Below are 24,712 nucleotides of genomic sequence, written 5' to 3'. Positions count from 1 at the left end.
ATGAGAAGAGGGCTCTATATTAGGGGGTACAGGAGGAGAGGAAGAGGGTTGTATATAAGGGAATACAGGAGGAGAGCAAGAGGGCCTTATATAAGGGGGTGCAGGAAGAGAAGAGGGCTCTATATAAGGGGGTACAGGAGGAGAGGAAGAGGGTTAAATACAAGGGAATACAGGAGGAGAAGAAGAGGGCCTTATATAAGGGGGTACAGGAAGAGAAGAGGGCTCTATATAAGGGGGTACAGGAGGAGAGGAAAAGGGTTAAATATAAGGGGGTACAAGAGAAGAGGAAGAGGGCTGTATATAAGGGGGTACAGGAGGAGAAGAGGGCTCTATATAAGGGGGTACAAGAGGAGAGGAAGAGGGCTGTATGTGGCGAGGGTGTGATGAGGGCAGATGGAATTACCCTATGGGCAGAGAGCATTAACCTCTTTTGTTTGTGATGCCAGGGCGTGGTTAAATCACTTCACCACCCAAAGGTATACCACTGGATCCTAGGCTAGGCACCGGGGCAAATAATGACTCCGACGCCAAGTTACAAAACAACGGCAGCTTTACTGAGTCAGACAGGTGTAACAGGTAAAGGAGGAGAAGAAGAGGGCTCTATAAAAGGGTGCACAGGAGGAGAGGAATAGGGCTCTATATAAGGGGGTACAGGATGAGAAGAGGGCTCTATATTAGGGAGTAAAGGAGGAGAGGAAGAGGGTTGTATATAAGGGAATACGGGAGGAGAGGAAGAGGGCCTTATATTAGCGGGTACAGGAAGAGAAGAGGGCTCTATATAAGGGGGTACATGAGGAGAGTAAGAGGGTTGTATATAAGGGAATACAGGAGGAGAGGAAGAGGGCCTTAAATAAGGGGGTACAGGAAGAGAAGAGTGCTGTATATAAGGGGGTACAAGAGGAGAGGAAGAGGGAAGTATGTAAGGTGGTACAGGAGAAGAGGGCTCTATATAAGAGGGTACAAGAGGAGAGGAAGAGGGCTGTATGTGGTGAGGGTGTGATGAAGGCAGATGGAATTACCCTATGGGCAGATATCATTAACCCCTTTTGTTTGTGATGCCAGGGTGTGGTTCAACCTCTTCACCACCCAAAGGTATACCGCTGGATCCTGGGCTAGGCACGGGGGCAAATAATGACTCAGACGCCAAGTTACAAAACAACGGCAGCTTTACTGAGTCAGACAGGTGTAACAGTCTAAACAGCTTGGCTAGGCCCAAGGAGGTGACCAGTGACTTCAGAGACCACAGGGCTTGCTGGGACTTATGGTGGACTTGGACAATTTGGTTCAGGGTCACGCTGACTTGCGTCAGATTGACTTGGCTGAGACTGACTAGACAGACTTCACCCCATTTGTAGCTTACCGGGTTTTGACTTTCACCTGTAGGGTAGTAGACTTGTGGATTTGTGGCTGTGTGGTAGACTTTGGGTCTTCCTTGGACACTAGACACTCTCTCAGGACTTGAAAGAGAAAGAGCTAGCTCCACCCAGGGCTTATATGGGGGAGACTCTGGATTGGTCCCATAGGTCACCCTGTAGATTACATGGTCACTGATATCTTCCTTGGTTACAACACATAGCAACATTATTTAAAGGCATTTAACAATAAATGTACATTACACTCATAACATAGGCACTTAAGATCATACATAAGACATAGGTACAAGGGGAAGCCCAGGGGTCACTGAATGGAATCTGCCTGACAGGGCAGCAAGGGTACAGAGGTGCAACTCCTGTACTGGGCCAACACATGCATATAAGGGGGTACTGGAGGAGAAGAGGGCTCTATATAAGGGGGTAAATTAGGAAAGGAAGAGGGCTCTATATAAATGGGTACAGGAGGAGAGGAAAAGGACTCTGTATAAGGGGTACAGGAGGAGAAGAAGAGAGCTCAATAAAAGTGGGTACAGGAAGAGAGGAGCTGTATGTAGGAGGGGACAGGAGGAGAAAATGGGTCTTTAGGGGGGGAACAGGAGGAATGGAGGGGTCTATAAGGGAGTACAGAAGGGGAGGAGGGTGTCTATAAGGGAGGGCTGCAGAGCCTTAGGGGGCGCCTCTGTCTGTCATTATGAAGTTCCTTTAGGTCCTGTTTCTGCTGCTTTCATTCTGTACCTCATAGCCCCCTGCAGACCGGACACAGAGTGGTGGGTATTCATGTGACACTCAGAGTGTCATCTCTGTAATTAGTCGTCGTCTGTAATTAATAAAGGAGATTTATGTAGATTTTATAGTTTCTGAGGCTTTCCCTTTTTTTTTTTTTTTTTTTGTAAAGGTGCACAATTTTGTCCACTAGTGAGTTTTTTTTATTGAGTTGAAAAAGGGTTTAAAAACAGTGCAGAAATGTAAATCTGGAGCTGCTGTAGTGCCCCACTCTGTTAATTGGCACCAATGATACTTGTACCCAGGCAGCTGCCCAATATTTTACACAATACTGTCCCATATACAATACTGTACTGCCGACCAACACTACATAGTGACAACTCGTCAATGAGGGCCTCAGGTTCAAGTTTCGCCTAAGAAAGTCTAGAGCCGCCTCTGGGTACACCAATGCAATTGGCATGGTGTAGGAAGGGTTTTCTCACCATGTGATGGTATATTATTAGGCTCTCATATAACTTTTTATTGGTGAAAGCAGACTGCTGGAAACCAAACCAATTTTTCTAACAGAGGGGCTACAGTCTTAGATAAAGAGCCATTACAATGAAAAAATAAACATCTCGGAAAACTTGTAATAAATAAAAACATTTTTAAAAATCTGCACTAAATACACGAACTGGTCACTTTATTAGGTTCAATTGCTTGTTAACACACATCTTATCATCCAATCACTGTCACGATGCCGGCTGGCAGGTAGTGGATCCTCTGTGCCGGAGAGGGATTGGCGTGGACCGTGCTAGTGGATCGGTTCTAAGTCACTACTGGTTTTCACCAGAGCCCGCCGCAAAGCGGGATGGTCTTGCTGCGGCGGTAGTGACCAGGTCGTATCCACTAGCAACGGCTCACCTCTCTGGCTGCTGAAGATAGGCGCGGTACAAGGGAGTAGACAGAAGCAAGGTCGGACGTAGCAGAAGGTCGGGGCAGGCAGCAAGGATCGTAGTCAGGGGCAACGGCAGGAGGTCTGGAACACAGGCTAGGAACACACAAGGAAACGCTTTCACTGGCACGATGGCAACAAGATCCGGCGAGGGAGTGCAGGGGAAGTGAGGTGATATAGGGAAGTGCACAGGTGATCAGACTAATTGGAACCACTGCGCCAATCAGCGGCGCAGTGGCCCTTTAAATCGCAAAGACCCGGCGCGCGCGCGCCCTAAGGAGCGGGGCCGCGCGCGCCGGGACAGGACCGACGGAGAGCGAGTCAGGTACGGGAGCCGGGGTGCGCATCGCGAGCGGGCGCTACCCGCATCGCGAATCGCATCCCGGCTGGAGGTGGTATCGCAGCGCCCCGGGTCAGTGGATCTGACCGGAGCGCTGCAGTGAGGAGAGTGTAGCGAGCGCTCCGGGGAGGAGCGGGGACCCGGAGCGCTCGGCGTAACAGTACCCCCCCCCTTGGGTCTCCCCCTCTTCTTAGAGCCTGAGAACCTGAGGAGCAGACTTTTGTCTAGGATATTGTCCTCAGGTTCCCAGGATCTCTCTTCTGGACCACAACCCTCCCAATCCACTAAAAAAAAGGTTTTCCCTCTGACCTTTTTGGATGCCAGAATCTCTTTGACGGAGAAGATGTCCGAGGAGCCGGAAACAGGAGTGGGAGGAACAGATTTGGGAGAGAAACGGTTAATGATAAGTGGTTTAAGAAGAGAAACGTGAAAGGCATTAGGAATACGAAGAGAAGGAGGAAGAAGAAGTTTGTAAGAGACAGGATTAATCTGGCACAAAATTTTGAAAGGACCAAGATAGCGTGGTCCCAACTTGTAGCTAGGGACACGGAAGCGGACATATTTAGCGGAGAGCCATACCTTGTCTCCAGGGGAAAAAATGGGAGGAGCTCTTCTTTTCTTATCCGCGAACTTCTTCATGCGTGATGAAGCCTGTAAGAGAGAATTTTGGGTCTCTCTCCATATGATGGAAAGGTCACGAGAAATTTCATCCACAGCGGGCAGACCAGAGGGCAAGGGGGTAGGGAGGGGGGGAAGAGGGTGACGGCCGTACACCACGAAAAATGGGGATTTGGAGGAAGATTCAGAGACTCTGAAGTTATACGAGAATTCGGCCCATGGAAGGAGATCTGCCCAGTCATCCTGGCGGGAGGAAACAAAATGTCGTAAATAATCACCCAAGACCTGGTTAATTCTTTCTACTTGTCCATTGGATTGAGGATGATATGCAGAAGAAAAATTTAATTTAATCTTGAGTTGTTTACAGAGAGCCCTCCAGAATTTAGACACGAATTGGACGCCTCTATCCGAGACGATCTGCGTAGGCAACCCGTGAAGACGAAAAATGTGTACAAAAAATTGTTTAGCCAACTGAGGCGCTGAAGGAAGACCAGGAAGAGGGATGAAATGTGCCATTTTGGAGAATCGATCAACGACCACCCAAATAACAGTGTTGCCACAGGAAGGGGGTAAATCAGTAATAAAATCCATACCAATCAGAGACCAAGGCTGTTCGGGGACAGGCAGGGGATGAAGAAAACCAGCGGGCTTCTGGCGAGGAGTCTTATCCCGGGCACAGATAGTGCAGGCTCGCACAAAGTCCACAACATCCGTCTCCAGAGACGGCCACCAATAGAAGCGAGAGATGAGTTGCACAGATTTCTTGATGCCCGCATGACCTGCGAGATGGGAGGAGTGACCCCATTTGAGGATTCCGAGGCGTTGGCGTGGAGAAACAAAGGTCTTTCCTGGAGGAGTTTGCCTGATGGAGGCTGGAGAAGTGGAAATCAGGCAGTCAGGAGGAATGATGTGTTGCGGAGAGAGTTCAACTTCAGAAGCATCCGAGGAACGAGAGAGGGCATCGGCCCTAATGTTCTTATCGGCAGGCCGAAAGTGAATTTCAAAATTAAATCGGGCAAAGAACAGAGACCACCTGGCCTGGCGAGGATTCAGCCGTTGGGCAGACTGGAGGTAGGAGAGGTTCTTGTGATCGGTGTAAATAATAACTGGAAATCTTGATCCCTCCAGCAGATGCCTCCATTCCTCAAGTGCTAATTTAATGGCTAGAAGCTCTCGATCCCCGATGGAGTAGTTCCTCTCCGCCGGAGAGAAGGTCCTAGAAAAAAAACCACAAGTAGCAGCATGTCCGGAAGAATTTTTTTGTAGAAGGACAGCTCCAGCTCCCACTGAGGAGGCATCAACCTCCAATAGGAAGGGTTTGGAAGGGTCAGGTCTGGAGAGCACGGGAGCCGAAGAAAAGGCAGACTTGAGCCGTTTAAAGGCGTCTTCCGCTTGAGGAGGCCAAGACTTGGGATCGGCATTTTTTTTGGTTAAAGCCACGATAGGAGCCACAACGGTAGAAAAATGTGGAATAAATTGCCTGTAATAATTGGCGAACCCCAAAAAGCGTTGGATAGCACGGAGTCCGGAGGGGCGTGGCCAATCTAAGACGGCAGAGAGTTTGTCTGGATCCATTTGTAGTCCCTGGCCAGAGACCAAGTATCCTAGGAAAGGAAGAGATTGGCATTCAAACAGACATTTCTCAATTTTGGCATAGAGTTGATTGTCACGAAGTCTCTGAAGAACCATACGGACATGCTGGCGGTGTTCTTCTAGATTGGCAGAAAAAATCAGGATATCGTCCAGATATACAACAACACAGGAGTATAAAAGATCACGAAAAATTTCATTAACAAAGTCTTGGAAGACGGCAGGGGCGTTGCACAGGCCAAAGGGCATGACCAGATACTCAAAGTGTCCATCTCTGGTGTTAAATGCCGTTTTCCATTCATCCCCCTCTCTGATGCGGATGAGATTATAAGCACCTCTTAAGTCCAGTTTGGTAAAGATGTGGGCACCTTGGAGGCGATCAAAGAGTTCAGAGATGAGGGGTAGGGGGTAGCGGTTCTTAACCGTGATTTTATTAAGACCGCGGTAGTCAATGCAAGGACGTAGGGAGCCATCTTTTTTGGACACAAAGAAAAATCCGGCTCCGGCAGGAGAGGAGGATTTACGGATAAAGCCCTTTTTTAAATTTTCCTGGACGTATTCAGACATGGCAAGAGTCTCTGGGGCGGACAGAGGATAAATTCTGCCCCGGGGTGGAGTAGTGCCCGGGAGGAGGTCGATAGGACAATCATAAGGCCTGTGAGGAGGTAGAGTCTCAGCTTGTTTTTTGCAAAAAACATCCGCAAAGTCCATATAGGCCTTAGGGAGACCGGTTACTGGAGGAACCACAGAGTCACGGCAAGGGTTACTGGGAACCGGTTTTAGGCAGTCCTTGGAACAAGAGGGCCCCCAACTCTTGATCTCCCCAGTGGACCAATCCAGGGTCGGGGAATGAAGTTGAAGCCAGGGAAGTCCAAGGAGAATTTCAGAAGTGCAATTGGGGAGGACCAAAAGTTCAATCCTCTCGTGATGAGATCCGATGCACATTAGAAGGGGCTCCGTGCGGAAACGTATGGTACAGTCCAATCTTTCATTGTTTACACAATTGATGTAGAGGGGTCTGGCGAGACTGGTCACTGGGATGTTGAACCTGCTGACGAGAGAGGCCAAAATAAAATTTCCTGCAGATCCGGAGTCCAAGAAGGCCATAGTAGAGAAGGAGAAGGCAGAGGCAGACATCCGCACAGGCACAGTAAGACGTGGAGAAGCAGAGTAGACATCAAGGACTGTCTCACCTTTGTGCGGAGTCAGCGTACGTCTTTCCAGGCGGGGAGGACGGATAGGACAATCCCTCAGGAAGTGTTCGGTACTAGCACAGTACAGGCAGAGATTCTCCATGCGGCGTCGTGTCCTCTCTTGAGGTGTCAGGCGAGACCGGTCGACCTGCATAGCCTCCACGGCGGGAGGCACAGGAACGGATTGCAGGGGACCAGAGGAGAGAGGAGCCGAGGAGAAGAAACGCCTCGTGCGAACAGAGTCCATATCCTGGCGGAGCTCCTGACGCCTTTCGGAAAAACGCATGTCAATGCGAGTGGCTAGGTGAATGAGTTCATGTAGATTATCAGGGATTTCTCGTGCGGCCAGAACATCTTTAATGTTGCTGGATAGGCCTTTTTTAAAGGTCGCGCAGAGGGCCTCATTATTCCAGGATAATTCTGAAGCAAGAGTACGGAATTGTACGGCATACTCGCCAACGGAAGAATTACCCTGGACCAGGTTCAACAGGGCAGTCTCAGCAGAAGAGGCTCGGGCAGGTTCCTCAAAGACACTTCGGATTTCCGAGAAGAAGGAGTGTACAGAGGCAGTGACGGGGTCATTGCGGTCCCAGAGCGGTGTGGCCCAAGACAGGGCTTTTCCAGACAGAAGGCTGACTACGAAAGCCACCTTAGACCTTTCAGTGGGAAACTGGTCCGACATCATCTCCAAGTGCAGGGAACATTGGGAAAGAAAGCCACGGCAAAACTTAGAGTCCCCATCAAATTTATCCGGCAAGGATAGGCGTAGACCAGAAGCGGCCACTCGCTGCGGAGGAGGTGCAGGAGCTGGCGGAGGAGATGATTGCTGAAGCTGTGGTAGTAACTGCTGTAGCATAACGGTCAGTTGAGACAGCTGTTGGCCTTGTTGCGCTATCTGTTGTGACTGCTGGGCGACCACCGTGGTGAGGTCAGCGATAACTGGCAGAGGAACTTCAGCGGGATCCATGGCCGGATCTACTATCACGATGCCGGCTGGCAGGTAGTGGATCCTCTGTGCCGGAGAGGGATTGGCGTGGACCGTGCTAGTGGATCGGTTCTAAGTCACTACTGGTTTTCACCAGAGCCCGCCGCAAAGCAGGATGGTCTTGCTGCGGCGGTAGTGACCAGGTCGTATCCACTAGCAACGGCTCACCTCTCTGGCTGCTGAAGATAGGCGCGGTACAAGGGAGTAGACAGAAGCAAGGTCGGACGTAGCAGAAGGTCGGGGCAGGCAGCAAGGATCGTAGTCAGGGGCAACGGCAGGAGGTCTGGAACACAGGCTAGGAACACACAAGGAAACGCTTTCACTGGCACGATGGCAACAAGATCCGGCGAGGGAGTGCAGGGGAAGTGAGGTGATATAGGGAAGTGCACAGGTGATCAGACTAATTGGAACCACTGCGCAAATCAGCGGCGCAGTGGCCCTTTAAATCGCAAAGACCCGGCGCGCGCGCGCCCTAAGGAGCGGGGCCGCGCGCGCCGGGACAGGACCGACGGAGAGCGAGTCAGGTACGGGAGCCGGGGTGCGCATCGCGAGCGGGCGCTACCCGCATCGCGAATCGCATCCCGGCTGGAGGTGGTATCGCAGCGCCCCGGGTCAGTGGATCTGACCGGAGCGCTGCAGTGAGGAGAGTGTAGCAAGCGCTCCGGGGAGGAGCGGGGACCCGGAGCGCTCGGCGTAACAATCACGTGGCAGCAGCTCAATACATTTAGTGATGTAGACGTTGTGAAGACAACTTGCTGAAGTTCAAACTGAGCATCAGAATGGGGAAGAAAGGAGATTTAAGTCACTTTGAATAGGGCTGATCTTTTGGGATTTTCACACACAATTGTTTTTAGGGTTTACAGAGAATAGTCAGAAAAAGAGAAAATATCCATTGAGCAGCAGTTGTGTGAGCGAAAGTGTCTTGTTGATTTCAGAGGAGAGTGGGCAGAATAGTTTAAGATAACAAGAAGGCAACAATAACTCAAATAACCAATCCTTACAACCAAGGTATGCAGGAAACCATTTCTGAACGCACAATACATCCAAGCTTGCAGCAAAAGACCACACCAGGTGCCACTACTGTCAACTAAGAATGGGAAACTATAAATTTGGCATAAGCAAATTGAAAGCATAGATCCATCCTGCCTTGTATCAGTGGTTCAGGCCGGTGGTGGTGTAATGGTTTGGAGGACATTTTTTTTTTTTTTTACACACTTTGGGTCCCTTAGTACCAATTGAGTGTCTCCCTTCTAAATTTAATATGGATGATTTCGAGATAGAGCTATATAACACACAAAAAATTTACTTTAAAAAGTTTTCAATACACCTATCTCGCAATGTGAATGATACCTCTCAAGACTCTACACTTAACCAACCCACATGCATCGGCCCTCTAGGATTCTCAGTGGACACGACATATGCCAATATACTGTAGAACAAGAGGATATAAAACTCCTACTGAGTCTAAAAGAAAAAACTGAAACAGCTGAAAATCAAGATGAAAAATATTTTACAGGTGAAATAAAATCTATCTGCCCACCTATTGCACCAGGATCCAGTATAGATAATTTTTACCAACAGGTAAAACCAACTGCAAGAATTGATCGCCTTCATATATGCCCCCAAAGAATTTAGATGCAAAATTTTGGGCATTACAAAACCTACAAAAAGGTAAAGACCTAGTTATCAAAAGATCTGATAAGGGCAAAAATGTAGTGATCATGACACAAGACTACTATATAGAAGAATCTATGCTACAACTAAACATGGAGACAACATACACCAAATTGAAAACTGATCCAACACCAAGAATAGTATCCAGAATACAGACATTCCTAAGACATAATGCTGACATGGGCGTTATTAAATAAAAAGAGGCAGAAAAGCTACTACCAAAACCCCCCACCAAACCAATATGGTACTTCATCCCTAAAACCCATAAAAACCTACAAAGACTGCCAGGATGCCCCATAGTGGCATGCATAGGTTCCGCAATTGAACCATTGTCCACATTCCTAGATTGGAAATTGAGACCCACTTTGAACTGTATACCATCCTATTTGAAGGACACCGATGAGTTCCTGTCTACATTAGAAACTCTCCCATGGCAACAGAACTACTCTCTAGCATACATCAATGTAGAGAGTTTATTTACAAGAATTCCACAGGAAAAAGGCATTGAAGCCATGATGAAATTTCTAAAAAGATCTCTATTTTCAAGAAAATATGATTAGTTTAATAGACGAAGGTCTCAAACTAATATTAAAGGGGTACTCGAGTGGAAAACTTTTTTTTTTTTTATGAACTGGTGCCAGAAAGTGAAACAGATTTGTAAAGGACTTCTATTTAAAAATCTCAATCCTTTCAGTACTTATTAGCATCTGTATGCTACAGAGGAAATTCTTTTCTTTTTGAATTTATTTTCTGTCTGATCATAGTGCTCTCTGCTGACACCTCTGTCATTGTCAGGAACTGTCCAGAGCAGCTTAGGTTTGCTATGGGGCTTTTCTCCTGCTCTGGACAGTTCCTGATACGGGCATCAGGTGTCAGCAGAGAGCACTGTGGACAAGACAAAAAAGAAATTCAAAAATAAATAAATTTCCTCTGTAGTATACAGCTGCTAATAAGTACTGGAAGGGTAAAGATTTTTTAATAGAAGTCATTTACAAATCTGTTTAACTTTCTGGTACCAGTTGATTTAAAAAAAATGTTTTCCTCCGGAGTATCCCTTTAACAAACAATGCATTTATTTTCAAAGGACAATGGTACAATCAAAAGACAGGGACAGTGATGCGGATGGCATATAAAAAAGGGATACCTTACAGTCAGAATCCGCAAAATCAATAGTAATGACATCACTTTTGAAGAAAAGGCAGAAGAAATGAAGAAGAGGTTTCAAAATAGGGGTTACTCTGACAAAATACTAGAAGAGGCAATACAAAGAGTCATAAAAAATAAAGAGGAAAAATATACTCAACAAAAAAGAAAAAAAAAGAAAAGTGAAACCAACATGAAAAATAAAGAAAGATTTGTTCTCTCTTTTAACTACATCAAGTACTCCCATAAAATAAAATCTAAAAAAAAAAAAAAAATCTGGCACATATTAGAAAGAGATCTTGCAATAAAAGAAATAGCTGAAAGGAAACCACTAATCACATTAAGAAAAAGTAAAAGTATACAAAGTGTCTTGGTAAGAAGTTCTTTGTCGAAAATAGAAAACGAGAATTGGTTGAAAAGTTCCATACCAAAAGGAAAACACAAGTGTGGGTCTTGCAATTACTGCGCACATATCCAGCAAGGAAATTAAATAAATATTGGAGGTGAAGCAATCGTTCTAAAGGACTTCATAAATTACAAATCACCCCCCTTTTCCCAATAAAAAAAAAAAACTAGGCGAGATACCACCTGTTCCAGCCCCTGCCTCTCAGCGCCCTCCTGACTATGAAAGTGCAAATGTTTAATTTAATCAGTTATGGTTCATTGTTATCGCTCCAAGCTGTTTAGTTGGATTCTTGTGATAATTCCACAGGTAATATGACAAAGACGACATTAGGGCCTCAGTCTTGAAAAGATGACATCGATCTTTTTAAAATTTTGTAAATTTAAGATTTATATTAGATTCCCAAGTTTAATGTGTTTACTTTGAACTAATACTGTATGACCACAAAACCCAATCTAACAAGGAGTCACATGGCGGCACAATGACAGAGCCTAGAGATGGCAGCAGCATGTGGAGACCATAATCTGGCAGAATGACACAGCCTGGAATTGGCGGCAGCACGAGGAGACCATACAGTGGTAGAATGACCCAGTCTGGAGGTGGCAACAGCCTGACAAGACCATGGGGCCTCACATTAGAGAAGATTAAAGATATTTTTGACATTTGACATTTAAGATTTTAGATATATTAAAATATTTTTTTAATTCAAGGCGCCAACAGCATAAGGAGACCATATGGTGCCACAATGACACAGCCTGGAACTGGCGGCAGCATGAGTAGACAATAGGGCTTCACAATCTCTAAGATAAAAAGATGAATTTTAAAATTGAAATTGAAGATTTTGAAACTGAAATTTAAGATTAAACTCCCAAGTTTTAATGTCCCGGGCCTCAGCGTGTGGTTACAAAGGACCAAATCTAACAAGGAGTCACATTTCATATGGCGGCACAATGATGGAACCTGGAGGTGGCATCAGTATGAGGAGACCATATAGTGGCTGAATGACCGCCTGAAGTTTGTGGCAGCATGAGGAAACCATATAGTGTTTGAATTGTACAGCCTGGAGTTGTCTGAAGCATGATGATACCATTTAGTGGCTGAATGGCACAGCCTGGAGGTGGCTGAAGCAGGAGGAGACCATATAGTGGCTAAATGGCACTGCCTGGAGTTGGCTGAAGCATGAGGAGACCATATAGTGTCTGAATGGCACAGTCTGGAGGTGGCTGAAGCATGAGGAGATCATATAGTGGTTCTACTCCCATTGGGTGCAAATCCTGGGGTGTCCAGAGACTGTCCTAACGGACCGAGGAACGGCCTTTGAGGTCCAACTCTTCCAAGAGCTGTATAAATTCCATGACTGCAAGAAACTCCGGACAACTGCTTATCACCCTCAAGGGAACGGGCTCTGTGATCGAATGAATCAAGTCTTCATCAAGCCTTCATTCACATGCTGTGAGCAGCGTCTGAGCCCAGACACAAAGAGTGGCCCCGGTTGTTACCCGAATTGTTAGAGATCTATAACAACACAGTGCACTGTTCCACTGGATACACTCCGTTCTATTTGATGATGGGCCAACACTGCCAGCGGCCAAAGGATCAGACGTTTGGACTCCAAGCTCCATTCAATAACTCTCGGCAAGCTTCTATGGAGTGTGTGTCCGATCACCAGAGAAAGATCCAGGAAGCAAAAGAGATTGTCAATAGAAAGATGGGTGACGCCTAACAAACACAGAAGCAAGACTACAGCCATCATGCCTCCGCCAAACCTCTCCAGAAAGGCGACAAGGTCTGGCTGTGGAAGTTCCCGAGAACTCACAAACTGGACACCATCTGAGCCCCACACGGTGACCGCCATACCCTATACAGACTCAGACGTGTATGAAATCCAGAAATCAGGGTACGAACGGCAAGCTTTGTCACAAGGAAGATCTTCCTGTAATCCCTGTGCCTCCCTCACCTCCAGTAAGACCTGCGAGGGAGTATGTGCCCGGAGAGGGACTTCACCTGTCCATGGATGTTCCCTTCAGGCCGAGCTGCAATCTTCGGTTTCATGCCAACCTGTGGGCCTGTGCACCCAACTCTAGTCACCAAACCGTCTCAAGTTCTGTCACCATTGGCGCAAGAGTATACTCCAGTCTCCAGACCACCTGCTTCACCCATGTCAGTCCCCTTAAGTCCAGTCCAGAGTTACTGGCATTGGGCAGAAAGCCTCGGGCAACCCAATCCGAAAATGTCTAGTATAAAGTATTAAAGGGGTATTCCAGGCAAAAACTTTTTTTTATATATATCAACTGGCTCCGGAAAGTTAAACAGATTTGTAAATTACTTCTATTCAAAAATCTTAATCCTTCCAATAGTTATTAGCCTCTGAAGTTTTCTGTCTAACTGCTCAATGATGATGTCACGTCACAGGATCTGTGCATGATGGGAGAATATCCCTTGCATAATGGGAGAATATCCCCATAGGAGCTGGACAGCTCCCGGGATGTGAGTCATCAGAAAGCAGTTAGACAGAAAACAGCAACTCAACTTCAGAAGCTAATAACTATTGGAAGGTTTAAGATTTTTTAATAGAAGTAATGTACAAATCTGTTTAACTTTCCAGAGCCAGTTGATATATAAAAAAAAAAGTTTTTGCCTGGAATACCCCTTTAAGTCTAGTCATGTATAAAATGTCTAGTATAAAGTATTAAGTCTAGTTAGGAGTATTATGTTAAATGCATAGTCCAAATGTCATATTGTTTTTAATCCACTGTTTTGCATAGTCAAGTCATCAAATGCATAGTCAAAGGTCCTTACAGTAAAGTTATAAGTATTGGTCCTAGTCATTATTAATCCTGTTCCCAGTTGAACACCAAAAATCAGAGCATATATGGACAATATTACAGAGACTCTTATGTAATCAGTTTTACCAAAGGAAATTTACCAGCCTGGAATGGACGTTTGTGTGTAAAAATGCCTCAGGACTGCATCCGGCCCCAGGGCTACCTCGACCCTCAACTCTAACAGAACCTGCGTCGAGGGCGACTTGTGTTAAGTTGTGATGTCCCAGTACAGGATATGGTCCTGCACTACACTTAGGCCCTGTCAGGTTGAGTCCCTCAGTGACCTGGGGCTCACCTGTAGTATCTCCCCTGCTATTACTATAGTGTAATTTATTGTCATAGAATTGTAGTTGGTGAATTAATGTATAGTTAGTTAAAAGGACCTGTGAGAGGTCATCTAAAGGACCTGTGAGATGTCACATGTTAAGTTTTATGTTATCACATGTTACCCAGAGGTCACAAGCTTGTTACATGACCTGCAGCTTGACCAATGGGCTTTGGCTCAGCCCCCCTCTATATAAGGGGGCGGCCATTACAATTCTCTATCTTGTACCATCATCACTTTACTGAGACCAGCAAACACCAGAGATCTCAGTGCTAGTGTCAAGCACCTGGAAGGCCTTAACCTCTTAAGGATGCAGGGCATACCTGTATGCCCTGCGCCCGGTATTTAAAACGGGGTCACGCCGTGACCCAGTATCATATCGGGTCGGTCCCGACGGCTTATGATAGCCGGGACCCTGGGCTAATTGCGATGTCCGGATCAGCTAGGACGTGAGTGAAGGTCCCCTAACCTTGCTCTGTCATGTCCGATCAGCGTTTGATTGCTCCAAGCCTGAGCTACAGGCTTGAGCAATCAACCCCCTATAACGCTGATCCATGCAAAGCTATGGCATTGCAGGGATCAGTGTAAAAGATCAGTGTGTGTAGTGTTATAGCCCCCTATGGGAGCTATGACACTGCAAAAAAAAAGTAAAAAAAAAAGTTAATAAAGGTCATTTAACCCAATCTCTAATAAAAGTTTGAATCACCCCCCTTTTCCCATAAAAAAAACTGTGTAAAAATAAACATGTTGTATTGCCGCGTGCGGAAATGTCCGAACTATAAAAATATATTGTTAATTAAACAGCACGGTCAATGGCGTATGCGCAAAAAAATTCCAAAGCCTAAAATAGCGTATTTTGGTTCACTTTTTAAATCATGAAAAAATGAATAGAAGCGACCAAAAAGCCCAATCAATACAAAAATGGTACAGATAAAAAAACTTCACGGCGGAAAAAATTAGCCCTCATACCGGCCAATACGCGGAAAAATAAAAAAGTTATAGGGGTCAGAAGTGTTACGCCGAGCGCTTCGGGTCCCTGCTCCTCCCCAGTGCGATCGCGGCGTTCTTCTGCGTGCAGCGCCCCGTTCAGACCCGCTGACCGGGAGCGCTGCTCTGTTATCACCGGCGGGGATGCGATCCGCGTAGCGGGACGCGCCCGCCCGCATCCCAATCTGCTCACCTGCCCCGTCCTCCTGCTGTCCTGTCCCGGCGCGCGCGGCCCCACTCTCTAGGGCGCGCGCGCCGGTTCTCTGAAATTTAAAGGGCAATGCACCATTAATTGGTGCCTGGCCCAATCAGTACAAAACACTTCCCACATTATAAAAACCCACTTCCCCTTCCTGTCCTTGCCGGATCTTGTTGCCTTGTGCCAGTGAAAGCGTCCCCGTGTGTCCTTTGCCTGTGTATCCAGACCCTTGCCGTTGCCCTTGACTACGAACCGTTGTTGCCTGCCCTCACCTTCTTCTACGTCTGACCTTGCCTTTTGCCTAGTCCTTCTGTACCGTGCCTTACTCAGCAGTCAGTGAGGTTGAGTCGCTATTGGGTGGAATGACCTGGGGGTTACCTGCTGCAGCAAGTCCATCTCGCTTTGGTGAAAACCAGTAACCCCTTAGATTCCGTTCCCCTGGTACGGCCCACGCCATCACCTCACTGACATAGAGGATCCACTACCTGTGTCTTCCCTGCATACCACTCCGGACCCTGACAAGAAGATGAGGATTTTTTACATATACATTTTCCTGCATGTAGTTATGATTTTTTTTCAGAAATATGACAAAATCAAACCTATATAAGTAGGGTATCATTTCAACTGTCTGAACCTACAGAATAAAGATAAGGTGTAATTTTTACCGAAAAATGAACTGCGTAGAAACGTAAGCACCCAAAATTTACAAAATAAATTTTTCTCTTCAATTTTGTCGCACAATTAATTTTTTTTCCGTTTTGCCGTGGATTTTTTGGTAAAATGACTAATGTCACTGCAAACAAGAATTGGTGGTGCAAAAAATAAGCTATCAAATGTAATTTTATGTGCAAAATTGAAAGCATTATGATTTTTAGAAGGTAATGAGGAAAAAATTAAAATGAAAAAAGGAAAACGAGTCCTTAAGGGGTTAAATCTGCAGTCAATCCAGTAAGTCAAGTCTATGTCTGCTATCACTACTACCTATAGTCAAGTCCAGCCTAAAGTCAAGATTCTAAAGTCTATTGCAAGTCTAATTGGTCCCAGCAAGCTGTGAGGTCCTTCTGTGTTCCTGGCCACCTCTCTGGCCTAGCTGTGAAGAAAATAACACCTGTCTTAACTCAGTGAAGCCTCTGTTAAACCATAACTTAGTTGTGGACTCTCCTTTCACTGCCTAGCCATTGGAATAGCGGAGATACCGTTTGCGTGGTTCCGGTACCCAAAAACCACTCTGGCGTCAAGAACATTAGGGGTTAATAACACCTTGCCCCTGGGGTTAATACCATCGGGCCCCATCCACCTACACCGCTACACCTCGTGGTCCCGCCATCACTGTGGGTCACCACATTAGTATTACTGCTGACCATGTCCTTTATGACCACAGTGGACCCATCTTCTGATACTTACAGCAGGATAATGTACCATGTCACATCAATGGTGGATCCAACGCCCCGAGGGTTCACTTTTACAATATACCGTATATATATACCAATATACCGTATATACTCGAGTATAAGCCGACCAGAGTATAAGCCGAGGCCCCTAATTTCACCCCAAAATCCCAGGAAAAGTTATTGACTCGAATATAAGCCTAGGGTGGGAAATACATCATCCCCCCCTGTCATCATCCAGACCCCCGTCATTAACATCCTCATTATTATCACCCTGTCATCATCCAGAACCTCATCATCATCACCTGTCATCATCCCCTTGTCATCATCCCCTTGTCATCATCCCACACCCCCCTTCATCATGCCCTTGTCATCATCCCCTTGTCATCATCCCCACTCCCCTTCATCATCCCCTTGTCATCATCCCCTTGTCATCAGCCCCACCCCCCTTCATCATCCCCTTGTCATCATCCCACACCCCCCCTTCATCATCCCCTTGTCATCATCCCCCCCCCTTCATCATCCTCTTGTGAACTATCCGCCCTCAGTGGTCTTCAACCTGCGGACCTCCAGAGGTTTGAAAACTACAACTCCCAGCAAGCCCGGGCAGCCATCGGCTGTCCGGGCTTGCTGGGATTTGTAGTTTTGAAACCTCTGGAGGTCCGCAGGTTGAAGACCACTGCGGCCTTCGACATCATCCAGCCCCCTCTCACCCCCTTAAGTTCTGTACAGTACTCGCCTCCGCTCGGCGCTGGTCTGGTGCTGCAGGACTGTCCGGTGAGGAGTTCGTCCGGTGGGATAGTGGTTCCGGGCTGCTATCTTCACCGGGGGCGCCTCTTCTCCGCGCTTCGGGCCCAGAATAGAGGCGTTGCCTTGACGATGACGCAGAAGGACGTTGGTAATGAACGTACCTCTGCGTCGTCGTCAAGGCAACGTGACTATTCTGGGGCCGGGCCCAAAGCGCTTAGAAGAGGCGCCCCAGGTGAAGATAGAAGCCCGGAACCACTATCCCACCGGATGACCTCCTCACCAGACAGTCCTGCAGCACCGGACCAGTGCCGAGCGGAGGCGAGTACTGTACAGAACTAAAGGGGGTGAGAGGGGGCTGGATGATGTCGAAGGCCGCAGTGGTCTTCAACCTGCGGACCTCCAGAGGTTTCAAAACTACAACTCTCAGCAATCCCAGACAGCCAATGGCTGCCCGGGCTTGCTGGGAGTTGTAGTTTTGAAACCTCTGGAGGTCCGCAGGTTGAAGACCACTGCGGGTGGAGAGTTCCCTCGAGTATAAGCCGAGGGGGGTGTTTTCAGCACGAAAAATCGTGCTGAAAAACTCGGCTTATACTCGAGTATATACGGTACTCTATACTGTGCAACATATAATTCAATATCAAAAGGCATAGATGTATTTTTTACAAACTACAATGTCCCATATTGTATTCTTTCCTGGGGGTCCAGTATCCCATGCATATCACTGTTCACAGCGGCTTCTTCAGGAGTCGATAAAGACATTGGGGGAGATTTATCAAAATCTGTGCAGAGGAAAAGTTGCTGAGTTGCCCATAGCAACCAATCCGATCGCTTCTTTCATTTTGCTGAGGCCTTGTTAAAAATGAAAGAAGCGATCTGATTGGTTGCTATGGGCAACTGGGCAACTTTTCGTCTGGACAAGTTTTGATAAATCTCCCCCATTGTGAACAGAGAAACATTGTACATAGAAGTAGGATTTTGAACATTGTAAAGCATTGTGCTGTAAAGCATACACCTACAGTTTGTGGAGATTGTTGAGTCCACTGAACATTTCAGGTGAAAGACATCCAATCCGGTTGTTGGACAGATCCCTGTAAGAAAGGAGAACATAGAGAACATTAGAATTAACCTATGGTCTTACTGTTGTCCATGGGCTGTGTGTGGTACTGTAACTCAGATCTCTTCACTAGTGGGCAGGATTATGATTATTATACACTGCTCAAAAAAAATAAAGGGAACACTTAAACACCACAATGTAACTCCAAGTCAATCACACTTCTGTGAAATCACACTGTCCACTCAGGAAGCAACACTGAATGACAATCAATTTCACATGCTGTTGTGCAAATGGAACAGACAATAGGTGGAAATTATAGGCAATTAGCAAGACCCCCCCCAATAAAGGAGTGGTTCTGAAGGTTGTGACCACAGACCACGTCTCAGTTCCTATGCTTCCTGGCTGATGTTTTGATCACTTTTGAATGCTGGCAATGCTTTCACTCTAGAAGTAACATGAGATGTAGTCTACAATCCACACAAGTGGCTCAGGCAGTGCAGATCATCCAGGATGGCACATCAATGTGAGCTGTGGAAAGAAGGTTTGCTGTGTCCGTCAGAGTAGTGTCCAAAGCATGGAGGCACTACCAGGAGACAGGCCAGTACATCGGGAGATGTGGAGGAGGCAGTAGGAGGACAACAACCTAGCAGCAGGATCGCTACTTCCGCCTTTGTGCAAGTAGGAGCAGGAGGAGCACTGCCAGAGCCCTGCGAAATGACCTCCAGCAGGCCACAAATGTGCATGTGTCCACTCAAACGGTCAGAAACAGAGTCCAAGAGGTTGGTATGAGTGTCCCACATCCAGGTGGGGGGTTTCCTTAAAGCCCAACACCGTGCAGGATATTTGGTATTTGCCAGACGACAGCAATATTGGCAAAACTGAGCCTCATTTTGACTTGTTTTAAAGACATTACATCAATGTTGGATCAGCCTGTAGTGTGGTTTTCCACTTTGATTTTGAGTGTGACTCCATATCCAGACCTCCATGGGTTGATAAATTTAAATTTGTAAATGTAAAGACGAAAGTGTTTCATACGATGAGTTTATTCATTCAGATCTAGGATGTGTTATCTTTAGTGTTCCCTTTATTTTTTTGACTAGTGTATTTAGTGTTCATTGCATATTTGCAGCTCTGGTGTCTATGGAAGCTAAAATATTAGCATTTTAATTTTTTCCTTCTAATAACAATAACTTAAATGTTTCCATCAACAAAGCAATATAGGGGCTTTTTACCATTTGTACTTTGTAATGTACCCTTCATTTTACCATAAAATATACTGAGAAAAAAACTTCTTGTCAGGTGAAATAAAATAAAAAAAGAAATTTAGCAAATATGGAAGTTTTCGATTTTACACCATTCACTTTACAGCAAAATTGATATTATCTGATATTGTTTTACTACTTTTACTAGATTGAACCTTTTAATCACTTTTTTTTTAATTTGTCTGCAATTTCTGCAGTTTAGCTTTTTTTTTTTCTTATTTATTTGTGTATTTCTACCGTTCACTTTGCTGGATGCTAATAATGCTATAGTATGGACAATTTCACACAAGGTGATTACAGAAATATTTAGGCTTTTTTACGCTTTTTTATTTGTGAAATGGGAGGGGTGATTATCTTACGGGAATGGCTTATTTATTTAAAAAAAAAAACATATTTTTTTAACACTTTCTTTAGTGTCCCAGGGAACCTATATGAGCAATCATCCGACTGCTCATACAAATCAATTCATTACATATGTACTGCATTGATCCATTTGTTAGGACAGTTTGCCAAAGAAAGCCTAGCAAAAGGCCTCTCGCTGCCATAACAACGGATCGGCTTCCTGCAATCTGAGCAACTGCACCACCAAAGGATAAAAAATTAAGAGATCAAGAACAAGAATTCTTACTTTTATATGGTTTATTAAAAAATGCTTAAAATCAGCATCCAAATAATACATGGTAGCAGAAGGGATTTTTCCTGTTACCATGTATTTTTTTTAATGTAATTTTTATGCATTTATTTTTTTTATAATCCACAAAAAGAACAAGAATACTTGTGCTCAATCCCTCAATTTAAATCTACAAGTTGCAGCTGCTACTCCACAGAAATGCGTGCACTTGAACCTTGCGGGGAGTAGATGAGCTGATCAATAGTGTTGAGCGGCATAGGCCATATTCGAATTCGCGAATATTCGCGAATATATGGACGAATATTCGTCATATATTCGCGAATATTCGCATATTCGTTATATTCTCGTTTTATTTTCGCATACGCGAAAATTAACATATGTGAAAATTAGCATATGCGAAATTAGCATACGCGAAAATACGCATATGCGAAAATTAGCATATGCGAATTTTCGCGCGCCAGTCTCACACAGTAGTATTAGAACCTTCTTTACACCACACAAGCTGGAAGCAGAGAGGGGTGATCACTGTGATGTGTATTGTGAAGAAAAAAACAAAAAAAAACCGAATATTCGTAATTACGAATATATAGCGCTATATTCGTGAAATTCGCGAATTCGCGAATATGCGATATTCGCGAATAATATTCGAATTGCGAATATTCGCGAGCAACACTACTGATCAACACAGTTGTTATCTATAGTACATCACCAATGACGAGCAGCAAGGCCATTTAAATGGTCTTTTAGCTTTGACAGTGGCATTTGAACAGTAAATAGAGAGCAATGGAGATTGCTTTGTGCCGGCTATTAGCGGCCTAGAGTCATCGAGTATAGAGCAAGCTTGAGTACCAAACCCACGCCATACATCCTCCTCTACTATCCTGCCTGGGAATGTAAGAATAAATTAACACCTGGGTGTTACTTACCATTCTTTTTGTCAATGGGGTGGGTCCTTATACTCTCTGAAAGAATTTATGCCAGATACTATGTATATGTCCTAAATGTTTATGATAGCAATAACCCTTTAACACCAAATATACAAGACACATTCTTATTAAACAGCATGTTATTAAGGATTTTATTAATATTTCAGCTTTTTTTTGTCTGCTGTCAACTTTACTTAAGTGTTCCATTGGATCTCATAAACAATCGACAGTGTAAAAACATCATCTTAAAAGCTTTTACATCGAGAAATTTTGAAAGTCTGTATTGGTTAGCCAATATTGTGAATAATAATGCACATTAGTTATAGTGGTCTGTGTACATTAAAAAGGTAAATCAAATTTACTATAAACTGCATGTCATGACCGACTATGGGGACAGGGAGAGTGAGCCCTAAATTGACCCTAAAAACACTCTTCCTGTCTACTTGCCCATCTATCCTAAGCGAGGGATCGACAACTTGGAGCCAGTCCCTCCATGCGCTACAGTGCAGTGGCGTAAAAACTAATATATACATAGTCGGTCACAGGCCAGAAACTGAAAACGACAAGACAACCAGATAAACCAGACAGGATACAAATACTAACAGAGTAGAATATGAACAAGCAAACTGATTAGGAACATAGGACACTGTTCACAAATAGATAAAAGTACAAACAAACATGACACTTCACTCCAAAAAAGGAGTAGCTATTAGTAGACTACTGGCCAGTGGACACACTCCACCGTATGATCAGGATACTAACCTAATAGGAAACAGAAATAAAATACATGAAACTTCATAAACACAGATACAAGAAAACCAAACTCTACAACGCAGGAGGAACTCAGGTCAGGATACTAGACAGGATTGTTACGCCGAGAGCTCAGGGTCCCTGCTCCTCCCCGGAGCGCTCGCGGCGTTCCTCTCTCTACAGCGCCCCGGTCAGACCCGCTGACCGGGAGCGCTGCACTGACACTGCCGGTGGGGATGCGATTCGCATAGCGGGACGCGCCCGCTCGCGAATCGCATCCCAAGTCACTCACCTGTCCCGGTCCCCGGCTGTCTCATCCTGGCGCGCGCGGCTCCGCTCCTTAGGACGCGCGCGCCAGCTCTCTAAGATTTAAAGGGCCAGTGCACCAATGATTGGTGCCTGGCCCAATCAGTCTAATTAGCCTCCACCTGCTCCCTGTCTATTAAACCTCACTTCACTTCCTTGCCGGATCTTGTTGCCTTTGTGCCAGAGAAAGCGTTACAGTGTTTGCCTCACCAGTGTACCTGACCTCTTGCTATTGCTATTGACTATGAACCTTGCCGCCTGCCCCGACCTTCTGCTACGTCTGACCTTGCCTCTGCCTAGTCCTTCTGTCCCACGCCTTCTCAGCAGTCAGCGAGGTTGAGCCGTTGCCGGTGGATACGACCTGGTTGCTACCGCCACAGCAAGACCATCCCGCTTTGCGGCGGGCTCTGGTGAATACCAGTAGCAACCTAGAACCGGTCCACCGACATGGTCCACGCCAATCCCTCTCTGACACAGAGGATCCACATCCGGCTAGCCGAATCATAACAGTAGATCCGGCCATGGATCCTGCTGAGGTCCCACTGCCAGTTGTCGCTGACCTTACCACGGTGGTCGCCCAGCAGTCCCAACAGATAGAGCAACTTGGAAAACAGTTCGCCCAACAAGTACAGCAGCTGTCGCAGTGGACCGCCATGCTACAGCAACTTCTGCCACAGCTACAGCAGCAACCATCTCCTCCGCCAGCTCCTGCATCTCCTCCGCAGCGAGTGCCTGCTCCTGGCCTCCGCTTGTCCCTGCCGGACAAATTTGATGGGGACTCTAGACTTTGCCAAGGTTTCCTGTCACAATGCTCCCTACATTTGGAGATGTTGTCGCACCAATTTCATACAGAACGGTCGAAGGTGGCTTTCGTGGTCAGTCTCCTCTCTGAGAAGGCCCTGTCATGGGCCACACTGCTCTGGGACCGCAATGATCCTGTCACTGCCTCCGTACAGTCCTTTTTCGCTGAGATTCAAAGTGTCTTCGAGGAACCAGCCAGAGCTTCTTCTGCCGAGACTGACCTGCTGTACCTGGTCCAGGGTAATTCTTCAGTAGGCAAGTACGCCATCCAATTTCGTACTCTCGCCTCTGAATTGTCTTAGAATAACGAGGCCCTCTGCGTGACCTTTAAAAAAGGCCTATCCAGTAACATCAAAGATGTGCTGGCCGCACGAGAAATTCCTGCCAACCTGCATGAACTTATCCATTTGGCCACCTGCATTGACATGTGTTTTTCTGAAAGACGCCAGGAGCTCCGCCAGGAAAAAGACCTTGATCTCTGGGCACCTCTCTCACAGTATCCTTTGCAATCTACCCCTGTGCCTCCCACCGAGGAGGCTATGCAAGTGGATCGGTCTCGCCTGACCCATGAAGAGAGGACTCGCCGCAGAGATAAAAATTTATGTCTGTACTGCGCTAGTACCGAACATTTCTTGTTGGATTGCCCTATTCGTCCTCCACATCTGGGAAACGCACGCACGCACCCAGCTAACGTGGGAGTGGCGTCTCTTGGTGTGAAGTCTGCTTCTCCACGTCTCACTGTGCCTGTACGGATTTCTCCTTCTGCCAACTCCTCCTTCTCAGCTATGGCCTTCTTGGACTCTGGTTCTGCGGGAAATTTCATTTTGGCCTCTTTTGTTAATAAGGTCAACATCCCTGTGACCCGTCTCGCCAAGCCGCTCTACATTTCCTTGGTCAACGGAGTGAAATTGGACTGCACTGTGCGTTACCGCACAGAACCACTGCTCATGAGCATTGGACTACATCACGAAAAAATTAAACTTTTTGTTTTGCCCAACTGCACCTCTGAAGTCCACCTCGGTCTGCCATGGCTCCAACGCCACTCTCCTACCCTTGACTGGACCACCGGGGAGATCAAGAGCTGGGGTGCTTCTTGCCACAAAAAATGCCTCACGTCTGCTCTCAGTCCTGCCAGTCAAACCCCTATATCTCCTCCTACACCTGGTCTCCCCAAGGCCTATCAGGACTATGCCGTGCCTCCTCATAGCCCCCGTCCTGGTATCACTCTGCCCCATGCCAAGCTTCACCCTCTGCCCCCCCTCCCCATTCCCACTCCTTCTGAACTGCCTGCCGTTGATGAACATACCCAGGACTTCATTGTCCTCCAGAAGGAGACTCTACAATCGCTCCCAATGTCCTTGTCCGATGTGGAGCGACGTCCGGACAAAAGAGGGGGAGACCTAAGGGGGGGGGGGTACTGTTACGCCGAGCACTCCGGGTCCCTGCTCCTCCCCGGAGCGCTCGCGGCATTCCTCTCTCTGCAGCGCCCCGGTCAGACCCGCTGACCGGGAGCGCTGCACTGACACTGCCGG

The 24,712-nt window shown here is 46.4% G+C and overlaps 1 protein-coding gene across 8 annotated transcripts in view; it reads right to left on the bottom strand.

The window, feature by feature from the left end:
* The window catches only part of ADGRA1 (adhesion G protein-coupled receptor A1), a 1,152,497-nt gene that overhangs the window by 803,335 nt on the left and 324,450 nt on the right, over window positions 1–24,712 (bottom strand). For all 8 annotated transcript variants that reach the window (XM_056529273.1, XM_056529272.1, XM_056529274.1 and 5 more), the window contains one exon: window positions 18,467–18,538. In XM_056529273.1, coding sequence (XP_056385248.1) covers window positions 18,467–18,498 — 32 coding nt within the window. In that variant the 5' untranslated portion in view covers window positions 18,499–18,538. The remainder of the gene's footprint in view (window positions 1–18,466; window positions 18,539–24,712) is intronic.

This window comes from Hyla sarda, chromosome 7, assembly GCF_029499605.1.
Source record: "Hyla sarda isolate aHylSar1 chromosome 7, aHylSar1.hap1, whole genome shotgun sequence".
Classification (NCBI taxonomy): domain Eukaryota; kingdom Metazoa; phylum Chordata; class Amphibia; order Anura; family Hylidae; genus Hyla; species Hyla sarda.
Note: the sequence above shows the minus strand (reverse complement) of the source record. Positions and strands in the feature narration are given on the sequence as shown.